Here is a 19,699-nt window from a genome sequence, read left to right on the forward strand (position 1 = left end):
GACTTCAAGCCTTAGTAGAAACGGAAAAACAAACAATTTATTGAGATCTATCACAAAAACAAATAGAGCAAAACATGCTGAGAGCCTGCCTCAAGTAGTATATTGTCTGCCTAAAAAGAACAACTTCATGACTTTAAACCACACTACTGCCAAAACAACAAAAAAGCTTTTCTAAATTCATATTGATTTCTATTAAATATTTAAAAACGTTTCTTTTAAAATATTTGATTAGCACGTATTAGTAGTACAGAGGGCTTTCATTGTGACAGTTCCATACATGCTTACAGAAAGCTTGATCGGACTTGTCTCCATCACTCTTCTCTATCCCCATTTCCTTCTTCACGAAGCAATTGCAACAGATTTCACCATTCTATGCATGTCCATAAATACTAGCACCATATTCCACGTCCGTCTTTGTAGCACCTCCATTCTCTTTTCCTTTTCCACATTACTTACCCTGCAGAAGACCTATCTTCCATTCATATCATTCATTCATATCCTTTCTTACTTCAAGTTAAGTTCTCAAAGGCTTTTTACCATAGTATCCCACACTCTCATATCTTGTACTTTAATAAGATCAACCCCCTTCACTACTTTGTAGTTTCCACTGCCCTTCTTACCCTACTATTATTCAATAGTTTTCAATGAGTTTGATTAGGCCACTTTATAAAATATTGGCACAACTAGGAATGACTTAAATTAAGGAATAGTTACTAATTCTTGGGATGTTTTAAATGCATAGAGCATGACATGAAATATAGAAAATTTAATCACAAATATATATTTTAATATGTTTTTATTGTAAAAATAGTGTACATAGGGGTTACAGTTACACAAGCAATGTAATGAGTACATTTCCTATCAAACATTGTTGCCTCTTCCTTTGTTTTTCCCCTACCATCCCTTCCCTCCCACCTCCACAGCTATCCTTCCTCCCTAAGTTGTAAAGTTCGTTTTTAAACATAGTGTCTTGTACATCTCATTTTTACAATGGGCCAACCTGTATCCCTATTTAAGCATTTTGTTTTTCCCTTTCCCTCTCCAAATTAGAGAAGTATATGTACAAGATGCAGGGCACTGACATCAAATACAGTGAAAACAGGAGTTATACTGTGGGGGAGGAACATACAAAGAAAGAAAAAAATCACATGGTACATTATAAATACATAGCAACAATAGCAAGAAAGAAAAAAACATTGTGCCTGTCAGGAGATGAATGGATCAAGAAAATGTGGTATAGATGTACAATGGAATTCTATGTATCCATCCGAAAGAATGACATGGCCCCATTTGTTAGGAAATGGAAAGACTTAGAAAAAATTATGCTAAGTGAAATAAGCCAGGGACAAAGAAACATAGGTTACCCTTATTTGCAATAACTAGTATATGTCTGGGACAAGCAGAAAGGGTCAAAAGCTATGTATATATGTCCAGATAAGATGATGTTAAACAAATGTATATTTTTAAAATCAAAGTGTGAGCAAGACCTATTTGGTACTTTGATGATGACAAATACTGTTAAATAATTGCATAAGAAACACAAAAATTAAGTATTAACAGGCCACATAGGCAATTTGAAATAAGGAAATAAAAATAGGAAATTTCTAAACAAGTGAAAGAAATATTGATATATGACAAAAGCAGACATTATTGAAAGTGAAAATGAAGAATAATAGAGGGGATTTAAAATGTTCCGCATGGGATAACAATTTCAAATATAAAATGTTCAAAATAATATAAAATATATTCTATTTTTTTACCATAATTAGTATAAAATATATTTCAAGCAAAAGAATGAAGTGAAGCTGTCAATGTGAATGTGACTGGATCAAAAGTACAGCTAATAGTGAGCACAATAAAGTGTGAAAGTTTGGCCTGCTATATTATTCTTCCTGGTAGCACTTCAGCCACGTGTCCACTTCCAGCTTTTTGCTGATTAATTGGGTATGAGACCCTCACTAAACTAATTATTCTGCCCTTGTTGGCTAAAGACTCTGATGCTCCCACTTGAGCTTATGAGTAGCTAGGACTATAAGCATGAGCAACCTGTGCCTGGTCCCAGTATGTTTATCAAAATCAATTGATAAATTTCAGTAAGTTTCCAGAATGAATAGAGAATGCACTGGCTCTGTATTATGGGTTACACATTCTCAGTTGGCTCCCAGCTATGTATGGACTTAGTCCTTTCTGCTTCTTCTGCTTCATCAGCTCCTTTTCTTACACAGAAAACTTCTTAGCTAATCCCTTGGAGCTTTTCACTTGCTTACACATTTTGGATGATTATTGATCTCAGGGAATGATCTTATATTTACTAAGATGAATGAGGACATTTAAATTGCATCCATGAGAGTAACAGAAGATAAGAAAATTATGGACCAAAGATTGAGCTTCTACTTAAATCATGCAAGAAGAATGAACAACATCATATTATTTAATTAGGAAAAAATATCCAAATAGACCTAGTCATGGAGGCATAACCTGGCAATTCTAGTTACTTGGGAGGTAAAGAACATGTTTATCATGGTGTAAAGACAGCCTGGTAAAAGCTAGTGACACATTTCCCATTTCAACATGGATGGGACAGGATGCTACTGTCATGCTAATTATAAAGGAAGTATAGGTAGGAGGATTGCAGTCTGAAGTTGACTCATTTACAATGGCAGACCGGTTGATCAAGTGATTACATAAATTTCACAGTGTTGTGAGATAGTGATACTTAGTTAAAGTCACAAACACATTTTAACCTTCACAAGGCAAATTGTCATTATCATGGTCTATAATGTTGGTGAATTCTATGAGTTGTGGCAATACAAATATTTCTTCCACATCAGGTGATATGTGCATTTCTTTCCTTTTGCTTAGTGTTAGCTGTTCCTCTTTCCCTCTCATTCCCTCCCTCCCATCGTTGCCCTTGAGTTGTTTACTTGGCTCTTTTCAATGTCCAGTGCAGCTGATGGGCCCCTCTGGTGTATATTTTCCTGTTTCCCTCTGATTCTGTGCCATCTTGCTAGCTTCCCTCAGATTTGCACACACACACACACACACACACACACACACACACACACACACACACATGTGTGGTCAAAAACATGGAGTCATTTAGAAATGATATGACAAATTGCGTGGAGATCCATCATTTCTTGAGTCCTGTCTACTTTGTTGCATCTCCTTGCATTTTGGATTTAACATCCACATATCAGGGAGACCATGTGTGATTTGTCCTAGAGATCTTTTCTAGCAAGTGTGAATCCCTAAGTTAAAAACCACAGTACCACTCAAAGTTAATACATAATAAAAGCAGGTTTAGGAATTGATGTTCTTGTTATCTAATTCAGTCAGCTAAATAAAACAACAGATCAAGGACAGCAATATTTCAAAAATTGGGTGTAGCTGGGTGCCAGTGGCTTAATCCTGAGGTCTTAGCTGCTCAGCAGGCTGAGATCTGAGGAGTATAGTTCAAAGGCAGCCTAGGCAAGGACATCCATGAGACTCTTATCTCTAATTAACCACCAGAAAACTGGAAGTGGTGCTGTGGTTCAATGTGATAGAGCTCTAGCCTTGAACAAAGGAGCTCAGAGACAGTGTGCAGGCTCTGAGTTTAAGCCCCAGAAATGGCATAATAAAAATTGTGTGGAAAGCTATCATTGGTACATAATTCAAAAAGGAAACTTGTAAATTATTATAGATGGTTTAAATAGTTAATAACTTGAGTGGACAAAAGATATGATAAATAGTTATTTGTGCTTCTGTCTGATATATTAGTCTGGTTAATGTTTCTGGCCACAGTTGTTAAAACTCATATTCATTCTTAAGGAAAAATTCCTCTAACACAAGATAAGAGCACATATGCCTTAGGAAGAGATACTATTTAGCATAAAATATTGCTTTTCAAAAATATATTTTTTATAATATCTAAGTAATTATAGAGAGGAGTTGTCATTCAACAAAGGAGTTCATGAACACAATGCATCTTGGTTGATTTTATTGACACTACAAATTGAAGGAACTCTGCTATAGAAATTTACAGGTCTATAATATCAGAGATCTATCAATGACATGAAAAAACAAATTTTTTTTTAGTGAATTCTGTAGCCAACATTAACTTCTGGACAGCTCTCTTCATGGCCTCATTCCTCAGACTGTAGATAACAGGGTTGAGTGTTGGGGGAATTACTGTGTAAAAGATAGAGAGAAAAAGATCGAAGGCAGTTGGAGAGTCTGAAGTTGGTTTGAGATATGCACAGATGCCTGTGGAGAAGAAAAATGAGACAACAAAGAGGTGGGGCAGGCAGGTAGAGAAGACCTTGGACCGGCCTTCAGCAGAGGGTATTCTTAGAACTGTGGAGACTATGTGGAAGTAGGAGAGGGCAATGGAGATGAAACAGAGTAAGGCTGCCATACACAAGACAGTATCCACTCCAATGACTGCAAGGGAATCATTAGAGCAGGAGAGCTTCACTATTTGAGGGACATCACAGAAGAAGTGGTGAATTACTTTGGCTCTACAGAATGTGATAGAACATATGGCAGCCATGTGCAGGGTTCCTGTGATGCCTCCACTTACCCATACAGCTGTCACAGCACTGTTACATCTTCTGGCATCCATGATGAGTTCATAGTGCAGTGGGAAGCAAATGGCTACATAGCGGTCATAAGACATCACCGTGAGAATGGCCACCTCAGCCCAGGCCAAAGACGTGAAGAAGAACACTTGGAGCATGCACTGAACATAGGAAATATAGCCATTGCCTGTGAGGGAATTGCCAATGGACTGGGGGACTGTGACAGAGATGAAGGAGAGGTCCAGAAGGGAAAGTTGCTTCAGGAAGTAATACATGGGAGACTGGAGATGCTCGTCCAGGGTTGTGATGGTGATGATGAAGAAGTTGCTTGTCAAGGCCAAAAGGTAAATCACCAAGAACAGGCAAGCTTGTAACAACTGCAGGTCATGATTTTCAGAAAACCCCATGAGGAGGAATCCATTCATATCGGTTTCATTTTTCATAACCATTTAGAAAGTACAAATTGTATTAGCACCTGGAAAATGAAATCATATATGAAATCCAGTGAAAGAAGCTTAAATCATGTACCCATTTGATAATCACTAATTATTTCTGGTTTGTAATAATTTACCTGCAAATTTTTAAGTCTCATATATATTACTACTACTACTGTTATTATTACTACTATAATTAATTTTTTGTGTGGGTTTGTATGTTCATTTTGAACTCGAATTGAAGGTCTGGATACTGTCACTACACCACTGTGCTCAAGAGTAGCGTTTTACCCCTTGAGCCAACAGATTTGTGATTTTTAATTGGAGATAAGAGTCTCATGGAGGGCTGGGATGGTGGCTCAGTGGTAGAGCCCTTGCCTTGCATGCATGAGGCCCTGGGTTCGATTCCTCAGCACCACATAAGCAAAAAGAAAAAAAAAGCCAGAAGTGGCTCTGTGGCTCAAGTGGTAGAGCACTAGCCTTGAGCTGAAGAGCTCAGGGACAGTGCCCAGGCCCAGAGTTCAGGCCCCATAACTGGACCTTTCCCCCAAAAAAGAGTCTCATGGACTTTCAGATCTGAGCTAGCTTGGAACCATGAGCCCCAGATCTCAGGCTCCTGAGTATGAGCCTCCACCACCTTGCTTTGTACATATATTTAAAAAGACACAAATGAACTCTTGGCAAATAAACCTATAATTTAGTTCAATTTATAGTCAGTAAAGGTTGTTCTCTGCTACCTACTGATTTTAAAGATTCTCTGAAGAGCTTGGAAGATTCTTAGATAAACACATAAATATCAATATTTCCTAATCTAAAGATTTTCAGTTCATTGCCTGTACATGGAATAACTATGCATAAATTAAATAATGAGTAGTAAAATTTGCTCACTTTCAGTGAGCTATGCTTCCTCTCTCTTTAAAATTAAAAATTGTGGGCTGGGAAGGTGGCTCAGTGGTAGAGCGCTTGCCTTGCATGCATGAGGCCTGGGTTCGATTCCTCAGCACCACATAAGCAAAAAGAAAACAGCTGGAAGTGGCACTGTGGCTCAAGTGGTAGAGCGCTAGCCTTGAGTTAAAGAGCTGAGGGACAGCGCCCAGGCCCAGAATTCAGGCCCCATGACCGCCCCCCGCCCCTGAAAATTAAAAATTGTGATTCCCCAAACCAATTCCAAGATTATAAATCTTGTCAGAATGTCCATAGTCTTTCCATCTTCATTATTCAAGATTTGAAAACTCACCACTGGTTTTCTATGTGTGCAGGTGGCCATTAAAGGTCATCACAATCTGACATTCTTCTAGAATACCAAGACTTTACCAATGTTGTTTTCCAGGAGAACAGGGTCCGTTGAAGCTTTTTGGGGGTGGTGTCTGAAAACACATACATGCCAAATGAGGAAAATAAATCCTTTCCTCTCTCCCTTTGCCAACTGGATTTGGGATCACTGAAATTTCCATATAAAGACTGAATAGGTTGGCAAATATAAGATTTTGTGGCCTGTATTTTCATGGTTGCAAACTATAAAGGACATATGAAGTGTCTAGAGAATTCAGGGATTCCCGGTGAGAGCTGGTAGGAAACTGAACGCCTGCCAGGCTCTCAGCTGCTTCCTGGGCTGCTGGTCTGAGTTCCACATGGGAAGAAGAATGTTGCTAGCTAAGTCATGTACTTCTGAAAGTCTCACAAGAAAGTTTAAATAAGTTTTAAGGTAACTGAGCTTCTAAGGGTAGGCCTCCTAGAAATTTAGATGTCAATGGTCATCTTCATGTTTAACTTTGACGCCTGAGTATTGCATCTCAGATTTTGGTCAGCTACTGAAGTAATTATGATATTGAATATGTTTTCTGAGAGTTCCTAAAAATCATTTATAGTACTGCTTGAAAAACTCACAAGGTGGTAAGTGGTACTGGCTATTAGAACTTATGATATCTCTGTAGCAATGCTTATAAACTCTGAATTTTCTGTACTTGGGGTTTTTCCTTAAACTCTAATCGGAGAGACACAATTGTTAGGAAAAATGTTATTGATTTCAAGTTTTCAGGAATTTCTTTCTAAAATTATTGTGAATTATTCATTTCCCTTAACATTTGTTAAATTGTTAGACATATAAAAACTTCACTTTTCATTGCTCTGTACTAAATTATGGGAAGCCTCAAGGATTTATATATTTATTATGATGGCATTAAACTCAGGTGGCCCAAATTTGAATCCTGATTCTACAATTTACTTTTTACTTTTTTTTTTTTGGCTAAAAAGCCTTGAAAATGGTTGAGGCATAATCCAACAAAGGTATTTTTTAAAAAGTTTCTAAGATTTTAAGATCTCGACAGCCTTAACAAAACAGTGCCTCAAACATTTCATTTCTGTCTTTTTTTTTTTTTTTGAGATAGAAACTTGTGAAAACTTTTCCTGGATTGATTATAGCCATTCCAACTGGGGTGAGGTGGTATCTCAATGTTGTTTTGATTTGCATTTCTTTCTTGGCTAGAGAGGTTGAGCATTTCTTCTTGTGTCTATTGGCCATCCTTCTTTCCTCTTCAGAGAAGTTTCTCTTTAAGTCTAGCCCACTTATTTATTGGGCAGTTGTTTCTTTGAAGATTTGTTGTAGGGGGATTTAATTTTTTGAGTTCCAGGTATATTTTAGATATGAAACCCTTATCTGTTGTATGGATAGTGAAGATCTTCTCCCAATTCGTGGGCTTTCTATTGATCTTGCTAGCTATGTCCTTTGCCATGCAGGAACTCTGTAATTTCATGCAATCCCATTTGTCCAACCTTTCTTTGATTTGTTGTGTTACTGGGTCTCTATTAAGAAAATTTCGACCTGTGCCAAGGAGACTTAGGGTTTCTCCTATTCCATTGTGTAATGTTTTCTGAGTGTCTGCTTTGACTCCGAAGACTTTGATCCATTTGGAGTTGATTCTGGTGCAGGGTGATATATAAGGATCTAGCTTTAGTCTTCTACAAGTAGTTAACCAATTTTTCCAGCACCACTTACTGAAGAGGCTATCTTTCTTCCATTCTATTTTTTTGGGGGGGGGGTCTGGTTGTGGGGCCTGAACTCTGGCCCTGAGCGCTGTCCCTCAGCTCTTCAGCTCAAGACTAGCATTCTACCACTTGAGCCACAGCGCCACTTCCGGCTTTTTGCTTACATGGTGCTGAGGAATTAAACCACCGGCCTCATGCATGCAAGGCAAGTGCTCTACCACTGAGCCACCTTCCCAGCCCACCCATTCTATTTTTTTAGCTCCCTTATCAAAGATTAGATGGCTGTAAGTCTGTAGGTTCATTTCTGGGTTTTCAATTCTATTCCATTGGTCCTGAGGTTTGTTCTTGTGCCAGTACCAAGCTGTTTTGATTACTATGCCATGCCTTTCTTTACTCTTTTTTACAAGAGAATTTTTATGTGTGTGTGTGTGTGTGAGAGAGAGAGAGACAGAGACAGAGACAGAGAGAGACAGAGAGGGAGAGAAAGAGAGAGAGAGACAGAGAGACTGAGAGAGACAGAGAGATAGATAGATAGATAGATAGATAGAGAGAGACAGAGACAGAGACAGAGACAGAGACAGAGAGAGACAGAGAGAGAGCAAGTGTCCTGGGGCTTGAACTCAGGGCCTGGTCTCTGTGACTGAGTTTCATTTTTTGCTAGCATTCTACCACTTGAGCCACAGCCCCACTTGTGGCTTTTTAGTGGTTAATTGGGGATAAGAGTCTCACTGACTTTCTTGCTTGGTCTAGCTTTGAACTATATTCTCAGGTTTCAGACCCCTGAGTAGCTAGGCTTAAAGGTGTGAGCAATTGGTGCTCAGCTTTCAAAGAGACTTTAATGGTTATATCATCCTCACATGTCTTAGATTCTTCTAAAAAAATGAAAACATTCATGTAAATGGATTTATAGAATAATTTAAAAATTTGATGTTTCATTTAAAATACTAGCACACAATACTAGCAAATGCAAAAGACATATAACAATTCATAACTAGTTTTGTATTTAAAAGTATAATAAAGAAATAGTTGCACAGTGTGAATTGCCTACTACCTAAAGCAAATTAATTAGGAATAATATGAATTCATAACATTTTTAGTATCTGAGAAAAGCTCCAAATACTTCAATGAATATAATAAAATATTTCCTATACCTCTGTGTTGACGTTCACAGTATATTTTGCTGGTAAAACTAAAGTACGTTTAAATAAGTTGGGAGTTTTATATTTTCATGAATTGGGATTGTTAATGTGTTTCTGGTTGTATTGTGGTTTGGACTCAAAGTCTTGTACTTTCCAGACAGATGCTTAACCACAACCTTTTTCCCTTTAGTATCTTTTGAGATATAGTCTATGTTTATGCCTGGCCTAGCCTGTACTATGATCCTCTTATTTAAATTTTCCCCAAGCTGAGTGATAAGTATTTGTCATTATGTTCAGGTTTTTATTGATGGAGATGTGGTTTTGAGAATGTTTTGCCTGGACTGGTCTTGAACTTCCAGTCTCCCCTTTTCCACATCCCAATTGGCTAGGATCACAGATGTGAACTCACTGCATGAGTAATAGAATGGAAAATTTGATGTTTTGTTTTATTTTCAGTTATGGGGCTTGAACTCTGGGCCTGGATGCTGTCCCTAAGCTCTTCAGCTCAAGGTTATTGCTCTACCACTGAAGCCAAAGCACCTCTTCCTGTTTTCTGGTGGTTAATTGGAGATGAATCTCATAGACTTTCTTGCCGGCCTGGTTTTGAACTGTGATATTCAGATCTCACCCTCATGAGTAGCTAGGATTGCAGGCGTAAGCCACCAGTGCTCTGCAGATTTGATGTTTTTAAGATATGAATTCTCGAGAGTCCGAGTAGTGCCGTGAAGAATTATGGCCAGACAAGCATTTAGGAAGTCCTTCCTCTTTTTGACCGAGTGTTGGTCAAAAGGAGTGCAACTGAAACTGTAACCAAAGGAGACATTATGCTTCCAGAAAAATCTCAAGGAAAAGAATTGCAAGCCACAGTAGTGGCTGTGGGATCGGGCTGTAAAGGAAAGGGTGGAGACATTCAGCCAGTTAGTGTGAAAGTGGATGATAAAGTTCGTCTCCCAGAATATGGAGGCACCAAAGTAGTTCTAGATGATAAGGGTTATTTCTTATTGAGGGATGGTGACATTCTTGGGAAGTATGTGGAGTGAATCCATCACTAAAAAATGGCATCATGTGAAGCTGCCCATTCCATGGGGGTTCTGAGATCTTTCATCATGTAAATAATTTCCATATCTCCCTTTTATGATAAACTGATGGTAACTAAACTAATGCTATCCATTGTCTCTAAAGTTTAGTTTCATGGTTCTGGTATAAACATTGCCAAATAAAACATGTGAATGAATTTACCATAGCTAAGATATGGAACCAACCCAGATGCCCCTCAGTAGATGAATGGATCAAGAAAATGTGGTATATATACACAATGGAATTCTATGCCTCCATCAGAAAGAACGACATTTCCCCATTTGTTAGGAAATGGAAAGGTTTGGAAAAAATTATATTAAGTGAAGTAAGCCAGGCCCAAAGAAGCATAGGTCCCATGGTTTCCCTTATTTGCAATATCTAGTATAGGTATGAGTCAAGGGGAAAAGGTCAGATAATGTGATGTTAGGAAAATGAACCCTTAAATATGTATTTTAATGTTTTCGTTTCTTTCATGCATGTGTTTCTAACGCATTTATAAGATTATTTTTTTGTTGCTTTGTATGTCCCTCCCCCACAGTGTAACCCCCGCTTTCACTATATTTGATGTCAGTATAACATGTGGAGGAGATGGGGACAAACAAGTCGTTTAAGGATTCAGGTGGACCTGTTGCAACAATGAGAAGTACAAAATGTCATGTCAAAACCAGCTTTACAATGTCGGTGTGGGGGGGGAGGGGGGTATAATTGGGTGGGGGGAGGGGGGTAAAATTGGGTGGGGGAAGGGGGGAGGCGGGGAAGGGAAGTGAAGGGTAAACAAAGGAGGAGGCTGCAATGCTTGGTAAGAAATGTATGCATTATCCTGCCCATGTAATTGTAGCCCCTCTGTACAGTATGTTCTCAAATAAAATAAAATACAATTAAAAAAAAAACAAAAACATGTGAATGAAAAAAAAAGACCTTAATTCTCCTCAAGTTGATCTGTAAATTCAGTCTGATGGCTATTAAAATCTATTGTAGAATTGATACAAATTGATACAAATAATTGTATAATAACACAAAAGTACATGCAACCACAAGTCACAACCTGAAGAAGAAACCTAGAGCAAGTATCCATCACCAAAATCTCCAATATCTATGATGATTAGGTAGGATATAGGCATGGAGTAGATTATCTAGACTAAGACACACCGCACTGGATTTACAATAAATGAGATACTGCAATGATGTATTGCTCTCCGCATGGTCTTTCAGTGAAAGTTCTTTGGTTTGGATGTTGTTCTCTATTATTATTCATGAAAATGATTCTAGGTGTATTTAGAACTGAGTGTGTAATCCTCAATAACAAAACTTCCTGAAAAGATATTGGAAACCACCAACTTTACAATGTAATAAACAACTTGTTTATTACATTTGATTTGTTTTTATATTTGTTTAGGGAAACAATACATTTGATTTGTTATAGTTGTTTATTATATTTTGTTTGTTTAGTGCAAGAATACATTACCAAAGAGGTGAAGATCAGTGACTAACATTTTATTAAAGTTGACATCTTTATGATTCAATGTATTTGTTGAATTTTAAATATCTTTGAGAATATTTTCACTATTTTTTGAATTATAAAACTATTGACCTGGTGAAAAAAATTATTGAGCTGGGAACTGATAGCTCATGACTATGATTTTATCTAGACAGAAGGTTGAGCTCTGAAGATCAAAGTTTGAAGCCAGCCTAGACAGAGAAATTTATCTCCAGTTAAACAGAAGAAACAGGCAATGGAACATGGCTCAAGTGGTAGTCAGCCAGCTGTGAAATAAAAGTTTACCAAGAGGTCCTGATTTCAAATTCTAGTATAAACAAATAAACAAGTAAACAACTGATTGAGACCCATCCCAAAAACCCAGAGTAAAATGTGCTGAGGGCCTGGATCAAATAGTTCACCATCTGCCTGACAAGCCCAAACTTATGAGTTTAAAACTTAGTACTGCCAACCCTCCTCAACTTTTCTAAAGTAAATATTGATTTCCATTAAATATTTTAAAAGTTTTCTTTAATATATTTTATTAGCACAGATTAATAGTACAGGGTGTTTCATTGTGACAGTTCCACACATGCTTAAGAATACTTGATCAGAATTCTCTTTCTCACTCACTCAATCCCCATTTCTTCCTTCACAAAGCAATTGTAATAGATTTCACTGTTATACATGTACATACAGTACTAGCACTGTATTCTACTTCCTTCTTTTACCACCTCCATTCACTTTTTACTCTCAATATTAGTCGCCTTAAGGAAGACCTATCTTCCATTCATATCATTCATTTACAAAATATCCTTCATTATTTTATGTTCTCAATACTCTTATATCTTGTATGTTAATATTAACCCCCTTTATTACTTTCTAGACTCTTTACTTATTCTACTATAATTCAATAGCTTTCAATGAATTTCCTTAGGCTGCCTTATAAAATATTGACACAACCAGGAATAACTTCAACTAAGTTACAGTTACTCATTCTTGGGATATTTTAAATGCATAGAGACCAACATGATATATAGGAAATTTAATTACAAATGTATATTTTTAAAATGAAAGTGTGATCAAGATCAATTTGTTACTTTGATGATGATAAATACTGTTAAATAATTGTATAAGAAACAAAATTTAAGTATAGACAAGCCATATAGGTAATTTAAAATAGGAAATTTCAAAATAAGTGAAAAAAGTATTGAGATATGATAAGAGCAGAAGTTGTTGAAAGTGACACTAAGAACAACAGAGGGAATTTAAAATCTTCCTCATAGGATAAAAATTTTAAATGTTCATTTATTATAAAAGTATCATTTCTAGCAAAAAATAATTAAAGCGGTCAGTGCATAATTGTATAAATTAATGACATTGGGAATGCAAATGTACAGCTAAGAGTGAATCCAATTAAGTGTGCAAGTTTGGCCAGCTTTATTTACTTTTTGATGATATCACTTCAACCCCTTCTTTACTTCCAGCTTTTTGCTGATTAATTGGTGATAAGAGCCTCACTAACTAACTTTTCTACCCTTGTTGGCTTCAGACTGCATGGTCCCCCTCTCTCCTGAGTAGGTAGGACTATGGACATGAGACACCAGTGCCTGGTACTTTTTAAAAGTCAATTGATAAAACCCAATATGCTTCCAGAATAGATAGAGAAAACATTGGCTCTGCATTACGGGTTACACACTCTCAGGAGGCTCTATGACCTGCTTCTTCTGTTTCTTCTGTTCCTTTTCTTACTCAGAAAACCTTCTAGCTAATCCTTTTGAGCTTTCCACTTCCTTATATATTTTGAATGATTATTGATCTCAGGAATGATCTGATATTTACCAAAATGAATGAGGACACTCAAATAGCATCCAGGAGAGTAACAGAAGATGAGAAAATTACGTTATGGACCTTTAATGTAAATCATGCAAGAATCAACATCATATTATTTAATTAGAAAAAAATCCCCCTAGATCTAATGAAGAAGGTGTACCCCTGCATTCCAGCTACTTTGCAGGTAAAAAACAGTTTTTTTTAAAATTTTATTTTATTTTATTTGAGAACATACTGTACAGAGGGGTTACAATTACATTGGCAGGATAATGCATACATTTCTTACCAAGCATTGCAGCCTCCTCCTTTGTTTACCCTTCACCTCCCTTCCCAGTCCCCCCCTCCCCCCAACCCAATCATATCCCCCTCCCCCCCCCCCACACCGACAGTTTTTAAAAAATATTTTAAGGACAGAGCTAGTGAGACCTTCCCTGTTTCATCATGGTCTGGCAGCATGCTACTGTCATCCTAAGTATATAGGCAGTATAGGTAAGAAGATCACAGTCATATGGCAGACCCTGTTGTAAATTTAACTAAAGCAAAACCAGTTGGGGCACAGTTCAAGCTGTAGAGAGCTTGCTTAGCAAATAAGAATCCATGACTTAAAACCTCAGTACCACCAAAAAATTATTAATAGCTACATAAAATATTCAAAATAAAAACAGACATAGGAGTTAATATACTTTCCATGTAATTCAGTAGGCTAAAAACCTCTAACTAATCAATGAAAGCAGTATTTAAAAATTCGGTAGAGCTGGGTGCCATTCTCTTAATCCTGAGATGTTAGCTGCTCAGAAGATTGAGATCTGAGGATTATGGCTCAATGCCATCCCAGGCCAGAAAGTCCCTGAAACTATCTCCAATTAACCACCAGAAAACTGGAAGTGGTTCTGTGACTCACAGTGATAGAGTTTTAACCATTGATCAAAAAAGCTCAGGCACAGCTCCTAGGCTCTAAGTTCAAGCCCAAGGCCTTACACATAAAAATTGTTTAGAAAGCTATCATTGGTACACAACTCAAAGAGGAAACAATGTGTTCATATGTTATTGTAAAGGGGTTAAATAGTTAATGAGCTAGTGGATTAAATGTATGATATAAATTTATTTGTGGTCAATGTTTCTTGCCATGATTGTTAAAACTCATATTCATTCTTAAGGAAAACTGGAAAACTAACTCTAAGAGACAAATGTATTAGGAAGAGATAGTATATACTAGAAAAGATCACTTTTTTTTGTTGGTCATGGGCTTGAACTCTAGGTCTGGGTGCTGTCCCTCAGCTCATCACCACAAGGCTAACACTTAAGCCTCAGCACCACTTCTGATTTTCTGGTGGCTTAGTGGAAATAAAAGTCTCACAGCTTTCCTGCCTGGGCTGGCTTTGAACTGCAATTATCAGAGGTCAGCCTCCCGAGTAGCTAGGATTATAAGCATGAGCCACTGGTGCCTGGCAAAATACCAATTTTAAAAATATATTTTTATAATCTCTAAGTAAGTGTTCAAAGGAATAGCCATTCAACAAAGGACTTTATGAATACTTGCTTTTCACTGACACTACATGTTTAAGGAATTCTGCTAATAAAAATTTCCTGGTGTACAAGATCAAAGATGGATCAATTGCATGAAAAAAACATTTATTTCTTAGTGTATTGTCTATCCAACACTAACTTTTGTACAGCTCTCTTCATGGCCTCATTCCTCAGACTGTAGATAACAGGGTTGAGTGTTGGGGGAATTACTGTGTAAAAGATAGAGAGAAAAAGATCTAAGGCAGTTGGAGAATCTGAAGTTGGTTTGAAATATGCACACAGGGCTGTGAAGAGGAAAAATGAGACAACAAAAAGGTGGGGCAGGCAGGTAGAAAAGACCTTAGACCGGCCCTCAGCAGAGGGTATTCTTAGAACTGTGGAGACTATGTGGATTTAGGAGAGGGCAATGGAGATGAAACAGGATAAAGCTGCCACAGCTATGAGACTATCCACTCCAATGACTGCAAGGTAATCATTGGAGCAGGAGAGCTTCACTATTTGAGGGACATCACAGAAGAAGTGGTGAATTACTTTGGCTCTACAGAAAGTCATAGTACATGTGGTAGCCATATACAAAATTCCTGTGATGCCTCCACTTACCCATACAGCTGTCACAACACTGTTACATCTTCTGGCCTCCATGATGAGCTCATAGTGCAGTGGGAAGCAAATGGCTACATAGTGGTCATAAGACATCACTGTGAGAATGGCCACCTCAGCCCAGGCCAAAGATGTGAAGAAGAACACCTGGAGCATGCACTGAGCATAGGAAATACAGCCATTGCCTGTGAGGGAATTGTGAATGGACTGGGGGACTGTGACAGAGATGAAGGAGAGGTCCAGAAGGGAAAGTTGCTTCAGGAAGTAATACATGGGAGACTGGAGATGCTCGTCCAGGATTGTGATGGTGATGATGATGAAGTTGCTTGTCAAGGCCAAAAGGTACATCACCAAGAACAAGGAAGCTTGTAAAATCTGCAGGTTGTGATTCTCTGAAAACCCCATGAGGAGGAATACATTCATTTTAGTTTCATTTTCTGAAATCATTCTGAGAATTCAAATTGTAATAGCACCTGGAAAATGAAATCATATATGAAATCCAGTGAAAGAAGCTTAAATAAGCTACCTATGTGTTAAACACTATTTATTTCTGCAGTTGCTGATAATTAACCTGTGATATCAAAACTATAATATATATTAATACTACTACTATGAACTTATTGTGTGTGTATGTGTGTATATGCGTGTATGTATGTCCATGAACTCAATTCCTGGGCACTGTCACTAAACCATTGTACTCATGACTAATGTTTAACCACTTGAGCCACGGTTCCATTTCCAACTTTGTGGTGTTTAATTGGAGATAAAAATCTCATGGAATTTCCTGCCTGAGCTAGCTTGTAAACATGATCCTCAGATCTCAGGCTTCTGAGTAGCTAGGATTACAGGTTTGAGCCATAGTTTCCTGGCTTTGAATTTGTATTTTAAAAGACACAAAGGGTCAATTGGCAAAAAACTGTAATTAAATCAAACTAATGCTCAGTAAAGGTTTTTCTTTATTACCTACCAGTGTCAGAGATTCTTTGAAGAGCTTGGAATATTCTTTACTTAAATGAAAACATATCAATAAACTTAATTAAAAGGTTTTAAATTCATTGCTCTTTAGTATAATAAATACACATAAATAGTGAGCTGCAAAATGTGCTCATTTTTCAGTGAGCTATGCTTCCTCTCTTTTCAAAATTAAAAATCTTGATTTCCCAAACTACTTTGAAGACTTAGTTTTATCAGAATATTCATAGTCTTTCCCTCTTCCTCATTCAAGATTTGAAAACTCACCACTTGTCTTCTAGGTGTACAGGCAGCTATGAAAGGACATCACAATATCTGACATTTCTTCTAGAATCACACAGATTTTAACACCATTGCTTTCCTGGAGAACAGGATTGGTTGAAGCTTTTGGTCAGAGGTATGGAGTTGTGTCTTTGAAAACACATACATTCCAAAGAAAGAAAATAAAGCATTTTCTTTCTCCCTCTGGCACCTGGATTTGGGATCATTAGGATTTCCATATAAAGACAGAATGTGTTGGCAAATACAAGATTTTCTTGCCTGTGGTTTCATGATTGCCAACTTTGAAGGACTTATGGATTGCCTAGAGAATTGTGAAAATTCAGGGCGCATGCTCTATATGGAAAAGTTCTGATTCAGAATGTCTCAGGTGAGAGCTGGGAAGGAAGCGGAACACCTGCCAGGCTCTCAGGTGCTGCCTGGGCTGCTGGTCTGAGCTCCACCTGGGAAGAAGCACTTTGTTAGCTAAGTCGTGTCCTTCTGAAAGTCTCATAAGAAAGTTAAACGGAGTTTTAAAGTCACTGAACCTGTAAGGGTGGGCCTCCTAGAAACTGAGAGGTCAGTGGTCATCTTCATGTTTCACCTTGAGTCCTGGGTATTGAATCTCAGATTTTGGTCAGCTATTTCAGTCATTCAGTATGCTATTCCTAAGAAAACATGTAACAGTACTCTTAAACAACTCACCAGATAGTCCTGATTATTAAACTTTACCTTGATATTCTGTAACAATGCTTATATCTTGGATTTTCTATACTTGTGTTTTTCCTTAAACGCCAATCAAGAGAAATAAGATTAGTAGGGAAAAATGTTATTGATTTCAAGTTTTCACACATTTCTTTTTAAAATTATTGTGAACTTTTTATTGCTCTTCATATTATTTGTTAAAGTGTTACACAGATAATGATGTCTCACTTGTTATCATTTTGTACTATATTGGTTTCTGTGGTATTGTGTAGGCATCAAACTCAGGTGGCCAAAGTTTGAATCCTGGTTGTACAATTTACTTTTTATTTTTTGGCAAAAACTTTGATTCCTGCCTAGAAAGTGTTTGAGGCATAGGTCAGCAAAGGTATCTAAACAATATTTTTAAGATATCAATAGCTTCAACAAAGCTGTGCCTCAATCATTTTCTTTTTATTGTTTGTTGTTGTTGTTGTTGTTGAGATAGAGACTTGCAAAACTTTTCCTCAGCCTTCCAAGTAGGTTAGATTGGAGGTATGTACCACCAATGTCTTTTTGGAAGGGACTTTTTTGGTCTATGTGTACCAGTCATGATGCTTGAACTCAGGGTCTGGTCTCTGTCTCTGAGCGTCTGTCTTTGAGCCTTTTTGCTCAAGGTCTGACACAGCCTCACTTCTGGTTAATTGGAGATAAGAATCTGACTGGCTTTCCTGCTTGAGATGGCTTTGAACTCTGGTTCTCAGATCTTAGCTTCCCAAATAGCTAGCCTTACTGTTGTGGGAAACTGGTGCCCAGTTATGGAAGAGATTTTAATACTTACATCACCCTTAGGTATCTCTGATTTATCTGAAAAAATGGAAGTATTCAAGTAAATAGATTTACAGAACAACTAAAAAATATTAGATACTTACTAGTAAGTTATGATTATTGATATAACTTGAATTTTCTAGAAATTGTTGTGTGGTAGTATTTTAAATAAAACATCAATAATCATAATTTACTGCTTTCACTGTATTTGGTGGTGTTATAATTTGTGGAGGGGAAGGGAAAAAACAAATCGTTTAAATAGGAATACAAGTGGACCCATTGCAACAATGAGACATACAAGTCGTATGTCGAAAACGAACTTTACAACTTTGTTGTGGTGGTGGGAGAAGGGTTGAGAAGGATGGGAGGGAGGATGAGATGGGAAGGGGAAACAAAGGAGGAGGCTACAATGCTTGATAAGAAATGTACTCATTATCTTGCCTATATAATTGTAACCCCTCTATACAGTATTTTCACAATTTAAAAAAAAGTATAATAAGGAAACAGTTGCCCAGTTTGAGCTGCCTACTACCTAAAGCAAGGGAAAATATGAGTTCATACATTTTTATCATCTGAAAAAGGCTCTTAATGCTTCAGACAGTGTAATAAAATATTTTCATTATCACTGTATTGATATTCACAACATATTTTGCTGGTAAAATGAACAGTGCACTTAAATAATTTGGGAGTTTTTTCATAAATTGGAAGTGCTAATGTATTTTTGGTTGTATTTTTGCTTTAGTTTTTTTTAGATATAGTTCATGTTTATGTTTATGCCTGGCCTGAACTGTACCATGAGCTTCCTATTTATATTTTTCCACAGTTTAATGGTAAGTACACTCCACTATGTTTAGATTTTATTGATGGAGATGTGATTTTTATGAATGTTTTGCCTGGGCTGGACTTGAACTTCTGTTTTCCTCTTTTCCACATCCCAATCAGCTAGGCCCACAGATGTGAACTCACTGCACGAGCGGTAGAATGGAATGGAAGTTTTGATATTTTTTTAAAACATCAATTCTCCTCAAATAGATCTGCAAATTCAGTTTGATGGCTATTAAAATTCAAATAGGTCTTGGTGTTGTGGAATTGATAAAATTTTTTGAATAATGATACAAAACATATATGACCACAAGTCACAACCTGAAGAAGAAAGCTAGAGAATGTATCCATCACCAATATTTATGATGCTTAAGTAGGATATTGACATAGAATAGAGTATGTAAATTAAGACACATATGTACACCGACATGAGATTTATGATAATTGAGACACTGCAATAATGTGGTGCTTTCCCATGGTCTTTCGTGAAGTGTTCTGGAACTG

General features: G+C 37.2%; 1 protein-coding gene and 1 pseudogene across 1 annotated transcript; both read right to left on the minus strand.

Annotated features, from left to right (window-relative positions):
* Positions 1-4,048: 4,048 nt before the first annotated feature.
* On the minus strand, positions 4,049-4,987 carry LOC138827952 (olfactory receptor 14J1-like). The gene has a single exon (XM_070023531.1). It carries the CDS (start codon positions 4,985-4,987, stop codon positions 4,049-4,051), a length of 939 nt encoding a protein of 312 aa, XP_069879632.1.
* A 10,131-nt stretch (positions 4,988-15,118) lies between these two features.
* On the minus strand, positions 15,119-16,081 carry LOC138827953 (olfactory receptor 14J1-like; annotated as a pseudogene).
* Between the last annotated feature and the right edge of the window lie 3,618 nt (positions 16,082-19,699).

Source organism: Dipodomys merriami, unplaced genomic scaffold (genome assembly GCF_024711535.1).
Source record: "Dipodomys merriami isolate MVZ:Mamm:240054 unplaced genomic scaffold, mDipMer1.0.p SCAF_16, whole genome shotgun sequence".
Taxonomy (NCBI): Eukaryota; Metazoa; Chordata; class Mammalia; order Rodentia; family Heteromyidae; genus Dipodomys; species Dipodomys merriami.

Bases quoted from the DNA above. Each gene is read 5' to 3' on its own strand.
- LOC138827952 (XM_070023531.1), bottom strand. From the start codon at position 4,987: ATGAATGGATTCCTCCTCATGGGGTTTTCTGAAAATCATGACCTGCAG.